We start from the raw sequence: 24232 nt of genomic DNA, 5'->3' as shown, positions 1-24232 counted from the left end.
TTTTTTCTTTGAATTTTCCAACTAGTAATCTGACTAACAATCGAATCAAATTCAAAACTTTATCCAATTGCAATGTTAAGGGACTAGACAATGCTCTTTGTTTGCCTTTGTAATAAAGCAACGAATAACATTTCGCGACGGCTGACGAACATTCATGTTACATTGAATTTACGATAGTTGGTTTTTTTTTCGGTGGAAACGAAATAAATATTCATTTTTAGAATGTGAAATTCGGGAGGCGAACGAAAGACTAGTTCACGAGCATTTCAAAAATATTAGAAGCGCAATATAAAATCATGTAATATCTAATTTGCCGGAAACGGTGCTTTTCTGCAATCGCTCGAAATAAAAAACCGAGCTTTTTTATAAGACTGTTCCTCGCAGTTGTTTTTCATTCGAGACGAACTGAATAAAAACGTATTATATTATTTTGAAGTTGGAGGAGTAGTTTCAAAAGTATTTTGCTTTGATAAGAGTACTGTGAAAATCCAATAAAAGGCCAAGAAGTTTGCTTAAAAATGCCGGCGAAGCTGAGCTTAGCGAAATATGTCGCAAGTAGACAATTCTGTAGTCTGAGGTCAGCCCGCAGCAGAGCAGAGTAACAGCAGAGCAGCCACTCAAACTGCTGTACATCCAAGCTCGTTCCAAGAGTAGTGCAATATGCACACACACATGAAGCAAAGCAACAGCAGAGCGAGCCAGAGCCGCCGTCTCCCCGCGGGTCGTCACTCGTCCCTACTCCGAAAATTTTAAAGTTGCGCCCTCGCGGTCGATAAGTCTCGAGTCAAGTTGCGCGCATGCGCTGCACTCGACCAACGCAGCCAGCGAACACCCACATCCCACATCTCGCGTATCACTTCAGACCGTCGGCGCGGTCGCTGCTGTGTGGAGTTGGATTGTTGATGCTGCTGTGGCATCTGGACGTCGCGTAATTTCTCGTTTTGATGGTCTTGCTCATCGCTGCTTATGTTTCATTGAACTGCTTTCGTTCGGTATAAAGGTACGTTGTCATTGATTTCCTAAGGTGTGGCAGGTGCGTCACTGCAATGCGTGCATGTGGGTGTTCGTGACGTAGCGGTCATAGACCTTTGACAAGTTTCATCACCCCTAACTCATCGGGGCTGTACGTTCCTTTTTAATGCTATTGTGGACTCGTGTGTCATCTATTGGTTTTTATCTATGAGATAAATCTAGATAAATAGCAACATTTTAATAGCCAACATAACCTATCATTCGAATGACTGATATGTGTTGTACTTTGACTGTTGCAGGTGAAAAACTCAAGCAAATATGTCAACTTCGGCGATATTTATCTTGGATGTGAAGGGTAAAGTACTGATCTCCAGGAACTACCGTGGAGACATAGAGGCAGGAGTCATAGAAAAATTTATGCCCCTGGTGATGGAGAGGGAAGAGGAGGGCAATTTAACACCCATCATTCAAACGCCTGAATGTACTTATTCTTACATTAAATACAACAATTTATACCTAGTATCTATCACCAAGAAGAATGCAAATATATCTCTGGTGTTTGTGTTTCTTCACAAAGTGGTACACGTTATGCAAGAATACTTCAAGGAACTTGAGGAAGAAAGTATCAGAGACAATTTTGTTGTAATTTATGAGTTGCTGGATGAATTGCTTGATTTTGGGTACCCTCAGACTACAGACAGTAAGATATTGCAAGAATATATAACACAAGAAGGACACAAGCTGGAAATTCAACCAAGAATTCCAATGGCAGTAACAAATGCTGTGTCATGGAGGTCCGAGGGTATAAAGTATAGGAAAAATGAGGTGTTTTTGGATGTTATTGAGTCTGTAAATTTATTAGCAAATGCAAATGGAAATGTGTTAAGCTCAGAGATTGTGGGAGCTATAAAGATGAGAGTTTACCTATCTGGTATGCCAGAGCTTCGATTAGGATTGAACGATAAGGTTTTGTTTGAGTCCACTGGACGTGGCAAGTCGAAGTCTGTTGAATTAGAAGATGTCAAGTTCCATCAATGTGTTAGGCTCTCTAGGTTTGAGAATGATAGAACTATATCATTTATTCCACCTGATGGAGAATTTGAATTGATGTCATATCGACTAAATACTCATGTTAAACCTCTTATCTGGATCGAGTCAGTAATTGAAAGACATGCACACAGCAGAGTCGAATACATGGTTAAAGCAAGGTCTCAGTTCAAGAGGAGATCAACAGCTAACAATGTGGAAATTGTCATTCCTGTGCCAAATGACGCTGATTCTCCAAAATTCAAAACCACCATTGGTAGTGTCAAATATTCTCCAGAGCAGAGTGCAATTACATGGTCCATAAAATCATTTCCTGGTGGTAAAGAATACTTAATGAGAGCACACTTTGGCCTGCCATCTGTCGTTGGGGAAGATGTCGAAGGTAAACCACCTATCCAAGTCAAGTTTGAGATTCCTTATTTTACTACGTCAGGAATTCAAGTGAGGTATCTCAAGATTATAGAAAAGAGTGGATACCAAGCCTTGCCATGGGTTCGATACATCACACAGAATGGTGACTATCAGTTGAGAACCAATTGAAGAATTTCAAAAGTTTTTTTTTAATGTTTGAATGATTTCTTCGATTATTTCATTGAATTTATATCTATGAAAAACAGTTGCATTAAATGCTGAATCGATACACAAGTGATATAATCTGTATTTTTAAGAAGTATCCTATTATTGATTCGCGCCTATTACTTTTATTGGTCGTTTATTTCAGCCGCACAGATTGTTTAAAAGAATGATAGAAGGCTTTTTAGATGTTATTGTTGTTATTGAGTAAAATTGCAAGAAAAGCAAAACAAAAAAAAACGTAGGGCGCTAGGTTGGCGTGACTGACAGACCAATCAACAGACACAATTTTTCATGTTGTACATATGGAAAAAATTCCATTCCATGCAAGGCAACTCGATTTCGAGCTTTTGCTGTAAGTCATGTTCGCTATATAGTATTAATGCCATCAGGCCGCCAAGTGACTATTGCGATGAGCGACGTATTGTTATTACCGATGCGATTAGCATTGGAATCTGTAATTAATGTATCGAAAAAGATAATAAATTTTTAATTGAAACTAGAGCTGTGCGCTGTTTAATTTACTGATTGCCATTTATTCTCAGATCAGTTGAGGAGTCTTATAGATTTGCCCCATTTCCCCTGTCCTCTCCTCACAGATAAATCATGAGCGAATTCTCCTTAAAATAGAATGAGAAAGGAAGGGAAAGGGGGCCAAAGTAATTCGCGGAGATTTATCTGACTCAACTAATAGAAAAAGCAAATTTGCCAGCAAGCTTTGGCCACTCGATTGCGGAGCCGAGTAATGGGATGCATCCGCCAGGAGGACAGGAATTCGGAATTTCTTTTCGCCCCATCTTTTTATTCTCTCCTTTCATCTCATCTATCTATTTATCTAGGCTCCCTTTTCACAGACGGATAGCTGGACGAAGGAGCTCTCGTCTGCGATCTAGTCAACTGGTGCCACTGGTGCGCGACGAGGGATTAAGGCTCGATTCATTCTGACCCACGCGCCCCCCCCCCTCCTTCTCCCATTGTTCGCCAATTATCGGCCGCGATTCAATTTTCAACGCCGACGTTTTTCGATATTGCCATTTTAATGGATTTAACTCGCTTTCAATTACCTCCCGAGTGCTGCGCGCGAGCGCCTACCTGCCAATGCTGGCCTTTGCAATTTCACCGGCCGGCGCATTTCCGTTTGTGTTTCGCTTTTTATTTATTGTTTTTTTAATTTTGGCTGGCGATTTGAATGCATCGACGCCAGTAATTAATTTGCAAATGTGCGCGCGTGCTATCATTAACGAAGCTCGATTAACGTTTATTTATGCGCGCATAGAAAATAAAGCTTGCCAAAGCTTTAATCATTTTCAAAATGCTCACAATTCGTTTTTGATTCAATTTTAATTTGTAATTAATTATTGATATATTGTACCGTGGACATATGAATTCGGTTGCTATTCACGGCTGACGACTCCATCAAATATTAATGCAGATTAATTGAAATATATTGACTTTATTAGCGATCTAAACGCGTTTGGCATTTGTCAAATAGAAGAAAGAGAAATGCGCGAGGGACAAACGAGGATAACTAGTCGATCATATATTCTTCAAAAAGGTCGTAGCGATGTCTCTTTCATATCCGTCCTCTCTTGGCATATAGCAAAGAGAGAAAGAGAGAAAGAAAGAGAATGAATAGTCGTATCTGGTGATATCATAGCGGATTATTCGTCGCATTTGTAGAAACGAAAAAGGCGCTATCGGGCTTTTCTCGTCTCTGTGTACGTGTACGTGTCCGCTTATCCGTGTATGAGCGAAGCGACGCGAGCGAGTGCTTTGAGCCAGGGCAGCGTCGTATAAATCAAAGGAAATAATGCCGGCGGTCGGATCGATACTTCCGTCGCTTTGACAAACGAACCTCCTCGCTCCGCGAGAGGCGCGAAAACATTCAAACGATCGGAGCTGGCGCGCGTCTCCCGTCCGACGACTATTATTCGCGAGCGTTAGCCTCGCGGCTGCTCCGTTTATGGCCCACGCCAACTATCCGCAAGCTCAAGGTGAACGGACGGAAGAGAGAGCGCTATAAGCGCGCCCAACATTCAATCGAGTTTAGATTTTATACCGCATTCCAAAGTATTATAGCTTACGATTGCACTGCGCGAGTGAACGAGCCCTGATTAAAAACAGTCGCGCGTGCGCTCGATTTATCCAATAGGTCGATGCTTGTCGGAGGGAAAAAAGTAAACACGAGCGAGTCGAAAGTTTTCAAATTTAACTTGCTTTGGAAAAGAGAGAGAGAGAGAGAGGGCGGCGTCTCTTTGGAAATCGATCCAACGCGATAATTGATGAAATCTTAATTAAAACTTGGAAATTATCCGGGGTAGAAAAAAAAGTGTCTAGAGGTCGCAAGCGAAACCAGTGAAAGCTTGAGGGTCCTCTCTACGCAGTATAGTCTGAGGGAAAAAGGAGAAAGTCGAGTTCGAGACAGGATGGTCGTCTTTTATGTCCGTTTTATATCGCGGCAAGAGAGCGCCAGAGGAGAGAGAGAGAGAGAGTGGGGAGAGAGAGGAGAGAGAAGGAGCTCCACCTTGGAATGGCATAATTTCGAACGGACTTTATGTCACGCGATCAATCACGGGCACTTGCACTGACGCGAGTTTGATGGCCGTAAACGCGAGATAAAATTTACGAGGAGAAGAAAAACAACAGCTCGATCCCGGAAATGCTGGTGCGCCGTCGGCTTGTTGACACATGTATATTCAAATGAGATATCTGGCGAGAATCCACGTAAATCTATCTATTGAAAATGCAACGCGTTCTTTTCAAATTAAAGTCGAAAATCCTTCGCGAGCTTTTGGCTTCGCAGCGCATCGATCACTGGATATGTCCGGACCTCTTTCTCTTTCTCTCTGGTTCTCCTAAAGATGCAAGCGATTCTTTCTTCAATTCGTCCGTTTCCGCGTCTTCTCGTGATTAAAACGCTCAGCGAAACAGTATAAGTGCTATAGCTCTTGGCTTTGTCGCGCTTTCTTTCAGCGAGGAGCTGCGAAATCTAGTTGCTTAGCCTTTTTAGCATGGAAAGCCGGAGCCTTGGCGATAGCAGTAGTTTGCATTTGGATTCACAATTATCACAGATGATGACTGATTTTGATTATCAAGCTGTTATAAGATCGATGTTGACTTTGAAACGATATAAATGAGTTTTCAATTAACGCAATTGCAAGTTAACGTTCATTCGGAATTTATATGCGTGAATCCATAATTGGAGATGATGAATAATTTAGTGCCATTATTCACACTCATAGTATAGTAATTGAGAAATTCATAATCCAGGGATAATTAACGGGAAAAGTAATAATATAAAATGCGTGTTCTAATTTAGTAAATGTTAAATAGATAAAATTATAACGAGCGCACGGAATTTACAAGATTTCAAGTATTCAAAGCATGCAAAGCTCAACCATAGCGCATATTCGTGGCTATTTTTTTTAATTTTGTTTGATAAATTAGTCTACGTAAAGGGCGAGATATCAAAAGAACATGCAATGATTATTTTCGTGTCGTAAAGATTGCAATTCTCGTTGCAGAAATCAGACCTCGCGTGCTGTACATGTCGATCGATCGAACAGACTTGTTTGTTCTGGGTATGACGAGCCGCGATTCGAAACACGATTAATCACTGTCTCATGAAAATTTGGCATGGATAATGCATTAAAGCCGGTGAATCGTTCGCGCCGAATCGACAAGAGAGCAGTCCAGTCGGTATAGCGGCTTATGGCTTAGCGCGGGATAATCAAGCGCGAAGAACAGTTGGACACGGTCGGCGAGAAAAAAGTCAGATGGCCGCGCGAGTTTCCTCAGCTGACAGCCGGTGCGTCTGTCGCGCGCTCTCTTGCCAGTATTGGTCTGCGAGGGCGCGAATTCTCGTCAATTTTTCGCTGCTTTCATTATTTCTGCCGTTTCAATTCGCCCGCCTGTCTGTCCTCCCAGTCTACCTCTGTACCTTATTTCGGTTCCGTTTCGATCATCGATTTGCCGTGCGCTCCAACTTCGTCGCGGCTGATTTTCCCATCGTTCTCGACTAATTTACAGGAATGCACTGCTAAGCTCATGGCTGATCAATGCACGTCCGCAACGTGCACGGGCCGAATAAAACGAGCGTGCCAATTAATAATAGAGAAACAAAAATGACAAATTATCGGAATAACATATTGCATGTATAAGAATTGATCGTAGATGCGCCTATTAAGAGGTCTATTCGGAGGTTGCTAATAATTTAAATCACGCAGCCTGATAAGCAAATAGACGGAAAACTATGGATAATTTGACAATGCAGCTGAAAATCCGGTTATTATGCAGTGGTCAATGAACGCTCGACGTTTTGTCTAGCTAAATCATTCAGCGGAGATATCATTGAATTTGAAACCTCAGATTACCTGGCATTATACAGAATCGAGAATTAAAGAGAAATTCATAATTAATGTGAAGCTGGCCGAGCTCTGACGGATTCTCGTCTTCCGCTGCCAACGTTAAAATTCACGACACAATTGAATATTCCACGCGCGGCCCAGATCACGTTGAAACGTTCGAGTCCTTTGATCGTTATCGTTACTTTCTTTTCTCCTCGCAGCCGCACCAACTGAGGAGGAAAAAGAACCGCCCGGAGTCGAAGAAAAACGAACGGCGCCTTTCGTTGTTTCTACCAAGACTCTTCGTCGTCGTAACAATCGCGTCGATAAATAGCGCCCGAAAGCGTTGGCAGTGAAAAGAAGGGGGGGTGGCAAATGAAATGAGACAGTTGAGGGGCAAGACAGTGTTCGCGATGGAGAGGTCGAAGGGGAAGCTCCCTACTAGGACGAGAGTAATTCGATTGACCCTTTGACCGGTACATGAACTAGCTCTCGAGGTTGATAGGTGTGCAATTAAAGCTCGATCCGTTCTCGATTATTTCGCTGCGGGATCGTTCGAGTGCACTCCGTCAGGTTGGCTGCTGGATCGGCGACTCGTCGGTCAATAGTATTACGCGCGAGTTGGTGTTTTTTTTGTTTGCCCGCGAGCCTCGATTCTTCACGAGGCGGCGCTTTAATGGCGCGTGGAAACCGAGGATGGGTCATTAAAAGCTCGCCCAGTTCGCAGCACACCAACCGGTCGAGATTAAAATGCCTGCCGGAGATTAAATTCCTTCGGTCGCCGCAGAATCTGTGCGGGGCATGGAGAGTGGCGCGCCGGCGAAAAACGATCTTGAGGCTTAGTACTTTCGGAATGGTCGCGCGCGGCTTTGTTCGCTATTGTAATTGCATCTGCCGCGATTAAATTTCACTTAGAGAGAGAGAGAGAGAGAGAGAGAGAGAGAGAGACAGAGCTCCTCGCAGCCACTTACTCACGAGCAAACGAACGCAATTTCCGATCGCACGCACTCGCTGCCCCGCCGTTGCTGCTCAGGTCGCTGGTTGCGTTGGGCACTTCAATTTATTGAAGTGATGCATTCACCTTCGTCGATGTGCGATTCGCTTCGCCACTCAGCCAATAGGCAAATGGAGGGCTTTCCAGCAACGAATAACGTTCGTCGATTCGCCAAGTGCATGCGGACCGCTCGATAAGAGATGCACATTATCTTTGACAGTTGGAGTATAGGAACGATTTGCGCAGGTCAGTTTGCGAGTGGAAGTGGCGGCGGCACTATATTTAAATTAATTTCATTAGCTTTCGCAGGGCAGCGGCAACAATACGCATTAACGAGCGTCTGCGCATTGTCCGATAAAGCAGCGGCTCCGCGACTGAGAACTTGGAACAACAAGCTTCTCTCGCCTTGAACTTTCTCGATCTGGCGCCCCGAGTTGAGAGTTGGGAGCCTCGCGCAAACGGATCGCCGGATCGCGCGCGCATTTGTTAATTGCTCGCCAAACGAGATTTCGCAGGCTTAGGTGCCGTTCGCGCGACGTACGCCGGCGGGTACGTACAATTGGCGGACGGGCATTGTGTCTCGAGGTGAGAAAGCTCGTCGAAACGCTTCGAACAAAATCCCCTTGAATGCGCTGATTCATTAATTGAGCGCCCGCTCGGGAACAGGTCGCGGCGTCGCTGCGCGGCATTGATTGCGCACATTACAGCCGCGCGGGGTTTATCATCGCTCGGCTCGCGAGCGCGCGATAATTCACCTATCGGCGCGTATCGATGGCCCTCCGACCACTCGCTGCTCTGCTCGGCACGGCAGCGCCAATCCATGCGTGCACCAACAATGCACGCCCCATATCGATCATCTTACTTTCGATATTTCTGCCTCCAGCGTTGCACGCCCCATTGACTCGATCCTCGGCTTTTCATACTTTTGCATTGGCACACCAGACACCGCTGCGCGCTCTCGCTATTCCCTCGATAAAATCCAATTCTGTCGGCATGCGACGATTCCGTTACCGGCTAATTTACTACACTCCGTCGAGTCGCAAAGCAAATTGATTGATACACTAGGCGAAGCTCGCGCGCTGTGCTCTCAATCTTCCCAGTCAAAGAAGGCTAAGTCCGCGTTTCAATTACTTTGAGATTAGAAGAAAAACAATTAAAAGAGGTCAGATCGAAATTGCCAAAGCTATATCGCGTCAGAGTTCCTTTGTGACGTCAAACGCTAGTAAGCTTCAAAGGCCGTGCTGTGTAACTACAGCCTCGCATCAAAGTGATTTTGACATGCTATATCTGGCCTGATTCTGAAGCTATTTTACGAAATCGCTACTGCGCGAGCAAATTGTCGAACCGAAAATACGGCGGAGAAAAAAAATAATTTCAACAACGATAAAAAACAATAACGCTGTCCTGGAGTGCTTACAAACCTTTCATAGTTCACACATGACAAAAAAAAAAAAAAAAAGAAAAGAACGACGATAAATCTCGCTTTCACTTTATCGCCAAATCTAACTGTGCAGCGGCCTATCATTTTTGTGTTTATCCAAGCGACGCGCTTGGGTAACACGTGAAAAAAAGTACCGTCGCACCCACGGTATCAAAATCTTTGCGCTTAAATTCCCGCTTTTCGATTTTCCGTGGTCGCTAGCCGCAAATCCGACCGGGTAATTTCCTCCGTCGGGGACGCGACAGTGTCTCATGGCTGCCGATGACGTGCGAGAGTGCGAGGTCAATATTAACCGTCGAGGAGCCTCCGACGATAACTCGAGACGCGCGCTGCCAACTGCTTCGCCGTTGCAAATGCAATCGAAGCTCTCGCGGAAAGGTAAAAGAACCGATGGAGCGTGCGAGATGTTGGCTCGGCCGGGAGCGCATTGACGGAAATATGCGCCGTTTGGCCAATAATTCACGAGTAATTATTTATTCAAACTTGGGTGCGCGGGAAAAAAGCCCGAGGATTACGGATGTCCTTAAGCGCTCGGATGAAATATTTAAATAAGGCGCGAGCTGGGCCTCTTGACATTTTTCTCTTGCGCGCGCTCCGCATTAGTCAGCGACAGCGCGCGAGGGCTCCAATCATTAAACCTCTCTCGTGCTGCTCTCGTCCCTTTTTTCCGTGCTCGCGCCCACGGGAACCCTCTCTCTTATTCTCATCCCCCCCCACCCGTTTTTTGTCTATACCGGGCGAGCTGATCTTGACGAATTACACGAGCTTTTTATGCATTTTCTCGCGCGCGACGATTTGCGAGAGAAAAAAAATTACGACTTTTGTTTCGCCGAGAGTAATAAGACGGGGAAGCCTCGAACGATGGCATTGTTATGTCGGTAAAATGACAATACGCGCGCTCCGCCGTGGCGTTTTACAGTTGCCCACTCCTTTTCTTTTTTCACGCCACGCGCGCGCCTCGTGCGCCCGTATAACCGAGTTACTTGTTTCCATTAGCGAGCGGCGAATCATTCCCCATTTAGCCGAGATAATCGGATATGCAATTGCTATTCCCGCGCGTCTAGTGCGTCTCCCCCCCCCCCCACCCACCCACCCACCTGAATATTCATGTGCGAGCGAAAAATTAGTTGTCGACTTCGCTTTCACATGGATTTATGCTCGGGAAAGGTCCTTAACGCGCGCCCGGAACACGTTTGGCTCGTGAATAATTTTTAAAATCGTGACTCTTTCAGCGACATGGCTTGTCTCGTCTCGAAGGTAAAAATTCCGGAAGGACATTTGGAAAACAGGCGCCGGATGAAATGGGTTGAAGTACGCGAGCGCCGGGAATAGAAACTGCTTATCAAGTGATACGGGGAAGCTATCCTGTCAGCGAACAGGGACGTATCCTTGATAACGGATGACGTATAAACTCAGCGTAGCGCGAGTTGGGGCGTCAGTTGACGCACGAATGCGTCTTAATACGGGTATAAAATAGCCGAACTAATTAATTAGTTGCACGAGGCTAGCTTACCGCGGCACGCCGCGACCTTGCCTACCGCGTTGATAACTCGCTGTTATGTATGCGCTGCGCGCGAGCAGACGCCTCCTTGATGTTTATACTCTCTCTCTCTCTCTCTCTCTCTCGGCTTGCACATCAAATAATTAGCTCTCCGCGTAGCGCCGAGCAACAAATGTGTCTGGAAGCTAGCGAGGCGGGGCGGATGGCGCAAGCCACTCCGCTCGTGAAAATCAACGAAAGGCGACTGACAGGCACAGCGACTGGCTCACAGCCGCGATTCCGACCGGTTGTGTAGTCTCTGAAAGCTATAAGTCACCTGGCTTTTCGCCGCCGAAAGCGCGCTGACGATTGTAACGCCCATTGAAGGTACATCCGAAGACGTCCGGGACACGTTCCGTTTCGCAGCAAGGTCGAACGTGATGCACGTTGCATCCTCGTTACCGGTCACGGCGATCCCATATCCGCGGTTAACGAGGCGCGCGAGGAAAAAAGGCGCGCATCGCACGGAGAGGGGGAAGGGCACGCCGTCGGAGCGAACGCCATTCGCGGAGCTGGGAGCAATTAATGCAGCGTCCCGAGCATAATAGCTCCTTGGCCGTACGCTAATTGGCTTCTCCGGCGCGATCTCCGCTCTCGTTGCCCAGACCGCGCGCGAGCTCGCTGGCCTTTGTGTTATCGCCGCTCGACCAATATATACGCGCCCATCCAGCCCGTTGCACCGTGTTTTAGTTAGAATTATGTCAGTAGTGGCTCTTTGTGTGCGAGAGAGAAGGAGAAAGAACACAAGAAAGAACTGCTGCATCTGCGTGTACTCATACTATGATATAATCTAATCGGCAATTTGCTTTCGCATTAGCAAAGTAGCGCGCGAAAGCTGATATCTGTGCCGAGGCGTCTTTGCGCGTTGCCTTTTTGCCCGACGCAAACAAAAAGCTTTCGCTAGCTTTTACAATGTTTGTTGTTCCGGCGCATACCGACTATCGCATATCGCAGTATTTTTTATTTCTGGCTTGTCGCCAAGCACATTTTGCAAACCGCGACACTCTCTGCCGAATGACTCGGACAGCCTTGTTTCTATTCAATTACCGCTGCACTTGATGCAGCCATTGTTGGGCTGCTTGGATTTCATGAATACAGAACTCAGTGTCAAGAGCACCGAGTGGCGGTAACAAGTCAAACATGCCGCTACCAGCTTGCCTACAAAAATAAGCGGCGTCCCGGTGGAACTTGACGGGAAAAAATGTTGAAACACTCGCGGAAAGTTTGCTGCCAGCCAGAGCGGCGCTGCCACTTCCAAAAACCCAACAAACAATCCGACGAAATTGCCAGCGCCGGAGACATACGAGCTCCCCGCAGCTCTGCCCGCCGCGGGCTTGCAAAACATCATAATTAGTCTTTTGCCGAGCTCCCGCCCGAGTATCCATAATTAAACAGCTTCGTAGTGCGAGAGCGTACACGTAAACATACACGTGATTTCGGCGGCAAGTTAGCGACCAAATTTATACGGGAATTAGCATTTTTCGCTGCCGAGCGCCGTCGAGACGGATAGAAAAAGCGCGCGACTCGGGGATAGGCAGTGCGCGCGTACAACGCGTTGCCCGTGTCGCCAAGGAATATCGATCGATTCCCCGAAGGCTTCTCGCGCGATAGACGAGCGCCGATGCGAGACGCTTTTTCTCGCGTCGCTGGTGCGCATCGGCAAAGGCGGGATTTTCGCTCGCTACCAGCCCAAATTCGACTGCTGCCTTCGCGTTTTTCGCGGCGGCCACGGCGTTGCCGGCTTACTTCCATTAAACCAAGAGACCTAGCCGCGGTTCCTCTCGCGCTACGACGGAGGACTTAATTAGCCGAAGCGCGCACTGGCAAATGCGCGCGCCCCTACCGCATCCAGGCCCGCGGGGGCCGCGTGAAATATACGCTGACGCGCGCACCAAGCTTACCACGGGAGTGCCGATCTTTACGGCCACTCGTAAAGCCAATGTCACGTGTAACCCGCGCCGTTCTTACGTCGGCCGGACGCTGCTCTTTCCCCTCGCGGCGGACTCTCCACTTTATAGCCGACGGCGATGAGCAGCCCGCGGTAATTTGGCCGCGGCTAGATCGCTGCCGAGCGATCGCATTGGATCTCGAAGAGCTCGGTGACCACGAAAACTAATAAGCCAACAATCCCTCGGCGTATGGCCGACCGAACTCGGAGCCGCACTACTCGTGCCCCGCGCATGTATATCCGCCGGCTGGCCCTGTGAAAACTGCCAATAGGGCTGTATCCTATCGCAACATCTATGCGACTAGATGAGGAAATACCGCTCTCCAGCGATGTACGTGGAGCGGTTATCATCTGGCATTTTGCTTGGCACGCTGCTTCGCCGTTTCGGAGGAAAGCCTGCCCGAAAAGAATGCCGTCGTAGAGGTGAGCCTGATGCGCGCGATCGACAATGATTGGTGCGTGACGTTGTCTCGAGCTGCTCGGGCTTTCTTATTCTTACTTTTTGTTTATCCAATCTGAGGATTTGACAAGGCTGCACGCAACAAAAGTACGACTGAAAAATCAATATCCGGCAAGTCGCGCATTCCGTCCCGCGGAAAAAGAGAGCGAGGAGCGAGGGAAAAGACGAAAAAAGGGGCCAAAAACGAAAATCACGCGAACGGTAACATTAGATCCCTTTTATATTTACAACGGAGAACAAAGCAGCGGAAGAAAGAGGATGAAAGGGGATGAAAGAAAAAAGGGAATTAAGGCAGAAAAGCAAAGAAGACGTGCCTTTTCCCTCTTGTTATCACTGCTCGTCCGCGGGGAGCGAGCCAGAGAGAGCGCATTTATCGAAAAAGGCCGATTCGTTATCGGTTATTGGATTCTTGTCCGACAGAAAGAAAGTGGAACGCGCGCGCCGAGTCAACGCACTGCTGCCTCTCTGGCGGCGTCGCGCGCGCCACTGCAGCCCCCACGGAAGTGTATCACTCGGACACTGGGACTGTACCGCGCAGCCCATACGTAAATTACGTTTGGCCGCGAGCTCTCGCCGCTGGCTCGATATAAAATGCCAGCCCCGCGCTTCGTTGCCCATTGCGGGCCTTGTTATATACTCGAGGCGCTCGCTACTGACTTTCGTTAGTACGCCCATTCATACCTTCGCCCTCCGATGAAAGCGTACCTCGCTCATTATTTTACCCGGTTCTCCCGCGCGGCTCTCGACTCATCTTTTCTCGGAATTGCAACTTTGTCTTGCCAGATGTATCGACTTCTCGATTCGTCTTGTTTACTTGCTAGTCGCTCTTATTCATTGCGATCGTTCGCGCCTCGTTGCGCGCACTCAACTCAACTGACGCAACTAAAACTTTTAATTGCTCCTCCGGAAGATCATTTTGCAATTCTAGCGAGCGCTACAAGGCGAGCTGTACTCGTACAAGTCGTCTCGCTCGCGGAATGTCCGGTATATCCGTCTCGGCAAATTCAGTCGATAAACATATCAATGAGGAGCGGCGAAAGAGGCCGAGGAAAGAGGCAAAAACCATGCGCCGAGGAGAAAGCGAGCAAGCGCAAACAGCCGACTCGAATCTGGAAATCCAGAAGGCGAGACTGAAGCAGATTTGGCTCGGCTCGCCGTGGCAGATTCAATAAGCTTGCTCGAGGTTGTCGGCCGCGGGAAGGAGGAGGGACGGCGGGAGTGCACGGCGTGCTTTGGCTGGTAGTTTGCCGAAGACGCTCGGAGGCGTAAGCCGCGCTGGCGGGCCGGCGCGCCGCCTCGGCGCGAGACAGATCGATATGAAAAGTCAGCCACTCGCGTGATCGTCGAAGTGACAGAATGGGCGAGGAGACGCGCGAGGGTCCGCCGTTCGCTTTGATTTACGGCTATTTGCGAAAGTCCCGCCAAAGTACCAAAGTACGAGAGATTTATCCAAGAGCAAACATCCGCGACGAGACCTCACTTGTCGAGGACGCGCGCTAGGTAGGTACACGGTGGCAGCGTAGCGGGGCTTTGCCGTGGGAGAGCCCGCGCGAGAGGCAAATCCTTCGGGGAGAGCTGTTATCGGCAGGCAGCTGCGGGCAGGACCTGGCCAACGGGATATTTTATCTAAGTGAAAGCGCACAGCTCGCAGAACCTACTTTGAGCTGGCTACTTTTCGCCAGGGGGCTTTTGTGCGAAATTCTCCGCTGAGACGGCGAGGGAGAGAGAGAGAGAGAGCCTTGACTCTTACCTCCTGCGCCTTTCAACGCCGTGATGCAATGCGTGCTATCAGGTGTATTCGCAATCATGCGACACATGCTCTTTGATGGGTGTACCAATGCAGTCGGCTTTTCATCGAGCAAAGGCTATTCAGCCGATGCACGCCGGTTGAGAGTCGCGATCGGTATTTTTCGTATCGGTATATTTCATATAGCTAGGCAACGTCGAACTTCAACTTCCTTTCGAAGCATACAAATTCATCAAAGGCTGTCGCGCAACGGCGGCGTCAAGTTTCTCGATCGACGCGTAGCGCGATGCGCCAGCTGCGGACTCGACGCGCGCTCAAATTGAAAATGACTCGAAACTGCAGCGGACCGAGAGGCACGGAAGAGCTTCATTCGAAATTGATGAAGTCGCCGAGGCGGCAGCTCGCCGACATGATCTCCCGTGGGCGCGGGCACAAAAGACGTTGTACGCGGCGGGCGCCGGCGGAGCTCCATTTGGGCCAACTCGTGGCCACTCGATACACGGACGCCGCATTGTGCGCCGCAAGCCCGCGCTACAAGCTGCGCGCTGAAGGAACAGATAAGGCGAGGCGAGCGACCTGCGCGCGCGCGCGCGCCCTTTGTGCTAGATGTGTCGACCCAGCAGTGCTTATTTGCGCACGCGATGCGATTTGTAACTTGTTCTGAGAAATTGAGCTCTCCAGGTGTGATACATTACTCATCGCACCGGAGCCACTCTATTATGCATCACTGCCGTTTCTTTAGCAAAGGAGCGCGATTCTTTATGGATTGGCCCTTTTAGACGCGGCTAAGTGGCTTCTTTTTCACTGTCTTTCTAGCGGATCCTTGTACTTTCGCTCTGTCTGTCTGTCTCTGTCGTTTTCTCTCTCTCTCTCTCTCTCTCTCTCTCTCTCTCTCTCTCTCTCTCTCTCTCTGTCCCTCTCTCGTCTTTCTATTGAGTGTACTGCGGCCGATGGGACAAGATATACTAATTTCATCAACTGTCTGTATTGAGCGCTGTGATTATTTGCTTTCTCGGCGATCACAGTTACTTTGCGTTTTTCTAGCTGCTACGGAACTTCATTTCTCGAAAACGAGTCAAATGCTTCGTAATGAGTAGAGACGACATCCCGCCAAAAGATGTTCATTTTTTCAGCTGAAAAACTGTGCTCGTAATTATATTTTCCAGCAGTTTGGTAAATTGATTTCATCGCGTTCATAATTTACGTTTAGAATTCCGTCGCATCTCTGATGTGAATAGCGAAGTACTAAAATTGAAGTCGGCGCAAACTGCGTTTTAATGATACGTTAAATTTTCAGGCAATCGTAACTTTTAACTGGTCGGGTAAAGCGTGAATTGCGAGGCCGCCCGGCACACACGTGGTGCGCGGCGCCAACCGAGCACTGGTTTTTACGCGACGAACAAACGCGAAATTCCAGCGAAACTACTTGAGCGCGCGGCAAGGCAACGCGCAACGCAATCAATATCAAGTTGCCTTGGCAAAACATCTCGAACAATTTCTCTCTCTTCTGGATCTCTCGTCACGAGCAGTCGAGAAACTAACTAACTCGAAGGGGCAAGTCCGCGCCGGTCATAAAAGCAGAGAGGCAGCCGGCGTATTGGCACTAGACAACTGACAAGTCGCGGAGACCATCGACTGCTCGCCTACGGACCGTCCGCGGTAAGGCCTCGAGCGCTAGCAGAGTCGCGGCGACGAGGGCGGTTCGGGCTTTATTGGGCGAATCCCCCGCCGAGCCGCGAGCGGCTTCTCCCGTACGCCTACACGCTTTAATCTCGCAGTTAGCTCGCCGCGCGTCTCCGCGTAATTAGTGCAAAGCCTCATCGATCGAGCGCTCAAAGATTGCGTGTTCGATTCGAGCCGCGAGTAGCTCACCAGCGAATCCAATTTCTCGGCTGGCGCGCAGCATATTGTTCGCTTCTCTCTTTCTCTCCCTCTCTTTTCTCTCAACTGGATTTATCGTAACGACGCCGCGCAGCTTTTTTCCGCTCTAATCCGTACGCGGAGGGCGAGTATTTATCGAGTGCCGCCTCGTATGGAGCTTTAATGGGCGCGCTCGCTCGCTATGATTTAAGAAGCCGGTGCAACTGTACTTTTTGTCTTGTTAACAGCGCGAGCGCGGCGCGCTAACGAAACGATCGGCAAAGCCGGGCTCCGTAGTCGGTTGATGGCGCTTCGTCCGGGGGAATAAACCGAAGTCATTACGGGCGATCGGCCAACATTATTCCGAGATGCTTTCAGCGCCGAGCCCGGGGCTCGCGCGCTGCACGCCAAGAGAAAGCGCCCCGCACGCGCGCGCCCGTGTTTTCGGGCGTATTTACGGTCTGCGGTTGTCTTTTCTCTTCTCTTCTCCACTGTTAGCCCTTGCGAGGGCCGCTCGGAGGAGCATTTCGTTTGGCCTCGTTGGCCAGGTGAACCGAATAAAATAAAGCAGCTATAGCCGTTCTCCCCCCTCCGCTTCCACACCATCCTCCTCCCACCTCTAACGGCGAGCAGTTGCCAGTTAAAGTACCGGTTAGAGGCCTTAATTAATGGCCCCGAGCAGCCGAGTGCGTCGCTCTACCCTCCCGCAGTCCGGATTTTCTGTTGTGGTTGCGGCTTTCCCGTCGAGATTTATTTTTTCAAGGCTTCTATACTCGGGAGCTCGTAGCTAAAGCTCACGAGTTGATGCCAGATTGATGCTCGTTACTTTATCTCTCATATTATCCGTGCGATTATCCCTATTAAAGTCAAACGCCTCGGCAAATAATTGTTTGAACATGCTGTTACTTATTCTTCGCGATAACGAATATTTTTCAGGCTATATGGTCATTCGATAAGAAAGAAAAGCGAGCTCAATTACAATTAAACGGCTTAAGACATTTCGAGAATATTTCATTCCGCGGAAGGCACGATCGCGCGACTCGCGAGAAAACGAGCAGCTTCGTTAGTTTATTGATTCGCTATTCCCGATTGAAAGGCGAAAATGAGCTCCTCTTTATAAAGAATAAACGTCGAGTGAGCAAAGCGAACGTCATTAAAAATAGCTTGAAAAGCTTCACATTGAGCGCGCCGCATACGTCCTCCTTGATATATATATATATATATATATATACCTATATCGATCGCCCTCGTTATAAGTGCAACTGCTTCGCTGGACTGACACTCGCGAACTCGTCAAATCTTCTTCATTACATCCTATTATGTGCGTCAAGCAGGCGCCAACGCTCTTAAAGTCGTTCATCGAATTGCCGCCATCTCTCAGTTATCGCCCGAGCTCTCGGCGGAGCTTATGAGTAAAGAGGCATTAGCACATACTCGAGCGATAAAGGAGAATTAAACGAGCTAGCTGAGGCATCTGCGCTTTTCGTTGGCCTCGCGCTATATCAGAACAGAACCGTTCGGATTTTTCGCGTCGACGCGTAAGCTCGGAAAGTTTGGCTAGGCAAAAGAGCCGAGGAGGTGGGGGGGCAAGAGGTCGATGGGCCGAGCACGCGAGCTAATTTGTATTTAACGACGTCTCCGGTGATTAAAGCCGCACGCGAGGAAGCGCCGCGGTTAACGGCCCCTTCCGCCCAGTCGCCCCCCCCCCGCCGTGCCGCATGCAGCTAGCCGGTCCACCTGCAGTATGTACGCTTCCATTCGCCGACCTGAATTTTGATAATCCAACCGAGCAGCGCCAGAAGCAGCGGCAGTGCAGTCGAGCTCGTTTGGCTAATTCATTATTGCCAGCCGACAGCAGGAGGGGCGAGGCTGAAGAGTCAGCGCCGAAATCCAGCCACGGTCTTTAATGCTGTTTCCTATTGTTTTAAAACGACCCGAAAGCCTGTTAATAATTTACAACAAGTTTTAACTTCCGAGTTTCGCTGCCTGAATGCACCGCATGAGAACTATCGTTAATCCTGCAACCGCAACACTCCAGTTCACCACCGCCCCCTCCCCTTTCCAACGATTTTCCTCCGAAGGGATAATTATTTTACAGGCTTGTTTGCTTTGAAAAACAAAAACTCTCGACGTAGCGCGCGTAGCTTGGCGAAAATGTTTTACGGCGCGGCACACGTGCCCGAAGAAACATATCACTTCGTTACCAGGACCAATATCAGCAAGACACCCGCTTGTCGTTCAATATCTTTCCGGGCCACGTATAATAAAGCAATTTGCGAATTCAATCGAATGTACTTTCGGGTAGGAAACTTGTTTTTGTTTTCGAAGTGAGCGCGAGCAACGTCTCTCGGAGAAAAGGCTAAGGCAGGATATTTGTCGTGAAAGGTGACACTGTGCAAAGCCGGGGCATTGTATAAATCTTATCCTGTGCTCTCAGAGAAGAGAGAGCGCATGCCACTCTCGCAGGTAGTAATCCGGACACTAGTCGCGGACGAAAGGAAGGTGGGGGTCCTACAAATCGAGCAATGTTTTAAAAGCTGCCGCGGCCCCTTATCCCCCGCGTCTTATCGTATAAAAAGCCCACAAATCTGCAGCTCGGTCTCATGAAAAATACAAGCGGTGACAATTACTCGCCAACGGAAGCTCTTCAGGCGTCTCGAGAGTGCCGGGGGGGGCGAGTGCAACGTCTCGCGCAGAGGGAGCGAAGGTTGGTCGGGCGTAGGCGCAAGCACGCGGTCAATAAATCGCTGCCCTCGCGAAATGGCCGCGGAGCCTCTCGCCCTACCTCTTCCTTGCTGCAGCCGAATTCGAGCCCCATCTTACGCGCTTTATTTTGAGCTGTGCGAGTAACTCACCTATCAGCGCTTCGCTGTTTCTGTCGTGTGTGCTGTACGCTCCCCTATACTCGTCTCGCGGGACACGCCGGGTGTAATTGATTTGGAACTCGCGCTCGCCGAGTTGATCGTGCGGCCGCTGTCGGTTGAGTTTCACTTGAATACTGCTGGGACCGCTGTCCTACCAAATTGAGCTTGTACTACTTGAACCACGTGCTTAGTCAACTTTCCCCCGCTATCGATCCTCTTATTTATCGGTGACTCGCCTTCAATTTTCGCGCAGCTCGATTTATATTCCGAATGCTCTGGCCATTGTTTGAATAATTGATCCGCTGAAAATCTAATTAGTTGGATCAATGAACGCGCGCGCTCAATCGCCAAAGCATACGCGATGGCTTAAAATCCAAAGAAAAACAACTGCCCGACGCGATACGGAAATTTAAATGAAATTGTTCCCTCTGCGCCAAATAAAAGCTCGCAAAGTACCAAAGTACCTAACTATAGGATAAAGTTTCATTAAAATAAAAGAAAGTTCAAGTTGTATGACCAAACTGAGAGTGTACTACTTAAAGGTGCTTTACACTTTGCGAGCAACTCGAGCCCTATTATTCATTAAACTTTTATTGTTTATTTTCACTTCGGTTTTTTCCTCGGGTTCCATGAGAATTTACGAGGCGGCAACAAAAGACGACCGTGCTCTGATAAATGAATTTCCGAGGCCGCGTCGCTCGTTTCGCGTATATGCAGCCCGATGGTATACAGGTGTGCAATATCTGGCAAAAGCGCGAGATAAGAAGGTGCTTCCTCCGCGCGAAGTAGAGTCCAGCAGGAGAGATAAACAGCCAGATAAATCAGTGTATTATGCTAGAGAGTGCGGGACGACGAGAGAACGAGGGCGAAGAGCTATCACGTAGGAATAATTAAGAAAGTTATTTGTGAGATACTTAAGGAGTTATGGAGTAATTCATAAAGTCTGGGCAAGCTTGACGTGAACGCGAGCGAGAGATACGACTAGCGCGAAAAGGAGATTTTAATTATGTCGTAAAGTCGCCGCTCATTCTCTCTCTCTCTCTCTCTCTCTCTCTCTCTTTCTCTCTCTCTCTTTCTCTCTAACTCGCGGTGGCTGAGAGGTATCGCTCGTGCGCGACACGGAGCCAAATTCGTTAAATAACCTCACTCTTTTCCGGCCGGCTCTAAGCGGCAGTTGAGCGCTTGTTATTAGGCTCCTTTGTGCAAACTTTATAATCAACGGGGTTTTGCAGTGAAATGCAAAGAAGAAGCCTCTTTTCAAATTGGCGGGGAGAGTTTGCTAAAGCACTCCTAGCTAGTTATGAAAGCTCGCGAGTTGCTCTTATTCCAATGGCGCTGTTCCGATTGGACCAGCTCAATTTCATCGACGCGGATGTCATATCCTCCCCCCTCCCCTCCTCTTTTCTCCGCAGCCGAGTGCTTGCGCATTTTGTTTTCGGAGACTTGTGTTCGCCGACTAATTGATTGCGACGCAGGCGAGAGCATCAGCGAGCTGCGCAAATGCGGAACGAAGCCCGCTAAGCTCGCTGCTTCTGTAATCTGATTAGATTTATAATTGCAATACAGCATCCCACGAGCTCCGGCTAAACCGATCACTCATTTCAGTGAAATTGAGCGCATTTCGACGCTACTGTGCAAGTGTGTCTGCAAACGTGTAGTCGCAGTTAGCATTGACAGGTTTCCCAGCGAGAAGCAACAAAAGCCCATTGATTCCATTCTATCGAATAAACTCACTCGTAAAAGCAGCAAAGCATCGAATAATGCCGACGCCCAATTTACGCTCACCTGCAACAGAAAAATAGCCAGCGGTACGTGAGCTTGTAGTTGTTATGCCTGTGACGTGTGTAATTGATGCGATTCCAGATACGAGAACGGAAAAGTATAAAAATTAATCTCTCAAGCTCTCTCATACTGAAAGCTCAGTGGCAGCGCAAAAACTGAGGAGTCTGAAAGGGATTGGCTTGCAAATGACATTGAATTATTTTATCCCTTCAGCTGTCAGCTCGCCTCCCACCATCCCTCACTCCCTCTCTCGCTCTCTCTCTCTCTTTCTTTTGACGTTCAACAAACTCATGTGCGTTTGATTTCCCAACGGTTCGCAGCTAATCATTAATGCATGCCTCGATTTTTCATTCCGCTCTAAAGAGAATAAAGCGTAGTTTCGGCGAGGCGCGCGCAAAGCAAGATCGGTGTGCTTTCATTCCGTACGCTCTCATTTCACAAATGGCCGAAAATCCCTTTGTCCTACAGCGTTAGCGATTATCTCGATCTTATTAGTCGAGGCAGGGAGAGAGAGAGAGAGAGAGAGAGAGAGAGAGAGAGAGAGAGAGAGAGAGAGAGAGAGAGAGAGATAAAAAGTAGGCAGAGCCGGGGCCATTTCGTCGGTAAGACGGCTTACACGTGCGCTTCAATTTTTACTTGAAAAGAGCTGCGCGCGCTCGTGGATATCACTGAAAGCTGCATTAGCTGACTGGAAAATTCATGTATACTCCTCGCTCGCTTTCCCAGTTTTACCCATGGCCTTTATCCGGATGTTTTGTATTTTCTTTATTTGCTCTTTTTTATTAAAGATTTTTCGCATTGTCTCTTTCGCCAGGTTTGCGAGCGGCTCTAACAGTTCACGAATACCAATTCATCGGCCGGAAAAACAAACGAGAGAATGCGACCATTCATATTCTCGTCCAATTAAGTTGCGGCAGCGCAGCGAGAAGAGCCGAACGAATTCATTTTCTCGCCCGTCAGGTGTAATCGCGCGCGCAAATTTCCAATTGTCTGCCAGGCGCGTAATTAGCAATTTTCTTATTCTCGGGAATTACGCGCGAATCTATGGGAGTTTATTTGGCTTACGCATCGGCGAACGAATCCTTTTACTATCACGACTATAATGAAAAGAGTGCCTTATGAAAGCAAAGCCGAACCCTCGGACGGAGCTTTCTTACCTTTGAAGTAGCTACTCGACATAATGCCGTGTGCTGTTCCAGGGTAAAGCCGTCAAAGCAAATCAGTCTCCGTGAAAACACGCACGGAAAATATTGTCCCGAGTCAGGAAGAGGGGGTCGGGGTGAGAGAGAGATACAGCCAAATTCGTATGCTTTTACAGCTCCATTTCGGACTCCAGCTTGTATTTTCCTTTTTTTGTCCAGGAGCGCGTCAGCGAATTCCCAGATCTCTTTCTCCTCTCAAGAGCCGGTGCTGTAATTTACGCGAGAGAGCAGCGCGCGTGCACGAGCCAGAGAGAATCGCGGAGGAGGCGGATGCGAGATTTCCAGGATTTCAACGTGTCTTGCGAGAGACCGAGTAAGTGCACGGATTTAATTAATCGCCATCAGTCCTGGAATTTTCCTATTTGTCTTGAAATTCGGAATTGGATTCTTTCGGCTCCAAGCCGATAATCAAGCCGCGCCGGGCTTGATTATCGGCCGCGCTAATTTCTCGGCGTTTGGCCACGCGCTCGGTATTTTCGAGCCGTCAAAGCGTCCAATTTTGATTGGCAGTTATTCGAGCCCGGAGCCGCGGGGAAAGGGGAAAAAGGGCGCGAAACCGGAGTCGCACAAAGCGTGGCTGTGCCGTTCGCAGCATAATTAGCTGTTGCGTGGCTTTGCGAAAGACAAGTTTTGGCAACGGCCGTTAGGCGCGCGTCACTCGTTGGCCGAGCGAGAGCAGCGAAAACGCGATCCGCATCGCGTCCCAGAGCCGCGCCTTCTTCCGATATAATTAATTAACCCGATTGTCATCGAAAGCTCCTTACCGTAGCCAGTCTGTTCGTACTCGTTGAGCGTACGGTCTTGATCGCGAGGCCGAGAGAGAATGAAGCGTAGCGAAGACAATAGCAGCAGCAGCAGCCGCATTTGCAGCGTAAGCTCGGCCGTGCTCGAGCAAAGACGATTTGGCATTATAGAGCTGGTGCGACAGCAGCAGTATGCCAGCAGCCAGCCGGAGAAGGACGACGCGTAGCGGGTGGGGCCGCAGCTATTTGATCGCGCGCGTGTTTACGCATAAATTGCGAGAGGGCCAACGGCGTCCCTTGGGAGGCTCCCGCAAACTCCGCCACATATGTATAATGCGAGACTCGCTTCACCTCCTAACCGGATTAATTTTCGAGTTGCTCCGACTGGCGCATTCTAGTTACATCGACGGGCTTCTACAACGACGCTTGCCGATGTGTTAGTCGCCCGTCCCAGCGACCGGTTGAAGAGTCGCGCTTCATAATTTATCTCGTATCGGGTCCATTTGAATCGCAAATTCGCTAAGATTAGCCGTCATGGTCTTGCGGCCCCGCGAGGCCGACGCAGGTGCACCGGATTAAACTGTCCTCTCGCGAGAGAGACCAAACTTTTCCCTTTTTCCTTCGCTTGCTTTATATCCTTTTGGTCGCGTTGACGCCGTGACGCTTGCGCCGATGAGATGTAATATTGCCACGGAATTACCCAGCGCACGAAA

The 24232-nt window shown here is 48.7% G+C and overlaps 2 protein-coding genes across 2 annotated transcripts in view; one reads left to right on the top strand and one right to left on the bottom strand.

Moving 5' to 3' along the window:
- LOC131670996 (neuroligin-4, X-linked-like) overlaps positions 1 to 24232 on the bottom strand; it is a 70627-nt gene that overhangs the window by 24874 nt on the left and 21521 nt on the right. The window lies entirely within an intron of this gene.
- Positions 862 to 3090, top strand: LOC131670998 (AP-1 complex subunit mu-1). The gene is made up of 2 exons (XM_058947088.1): positions 862 to 1000; positions 1272 to 3090. Exon 2 carries the CDS (start codon positions 1291 to 1293, stop codon positions 2557 to 2559), a length of 1269 nt encoding a protein of 422 aa, XP_058803071.1. The 5' UTR covers positions 862 to 1000; positions 1272 to 1290; the 3' UTR covers positions 2560 to 3090.

This window comes from Phymastichus coffea, unplaced genomic scaffold (genome assembly GCF_024137745.1).
Source record: "Phymastichus coffea isolate CEN01 unplaced genomic scaffold, Cenicafe_Pcof_1.1 PCOF00118, whole genome shotgun sequence".
Lineage (NCBI taxonomy): Eukaryota > Metazoa > Arthropoda > Insecta > Hymenoptera > Eulophidae > Phymastichus > Phymastichus coffea.
The sequence above is the reverse complement of the archived record's forward strand: the minus strand, read 5'-3'. Positions and strand labels throughout refer to the sequence as shown.

Coding starts and splice junctions, on each gene's coding strand:
- LOC131670998 (XM_058947088.1), top strand. CDS start 1,291: ATGTCAACTTCGGCGATATTTATCTTGGATGTGAAGGGTAAAGTACTG.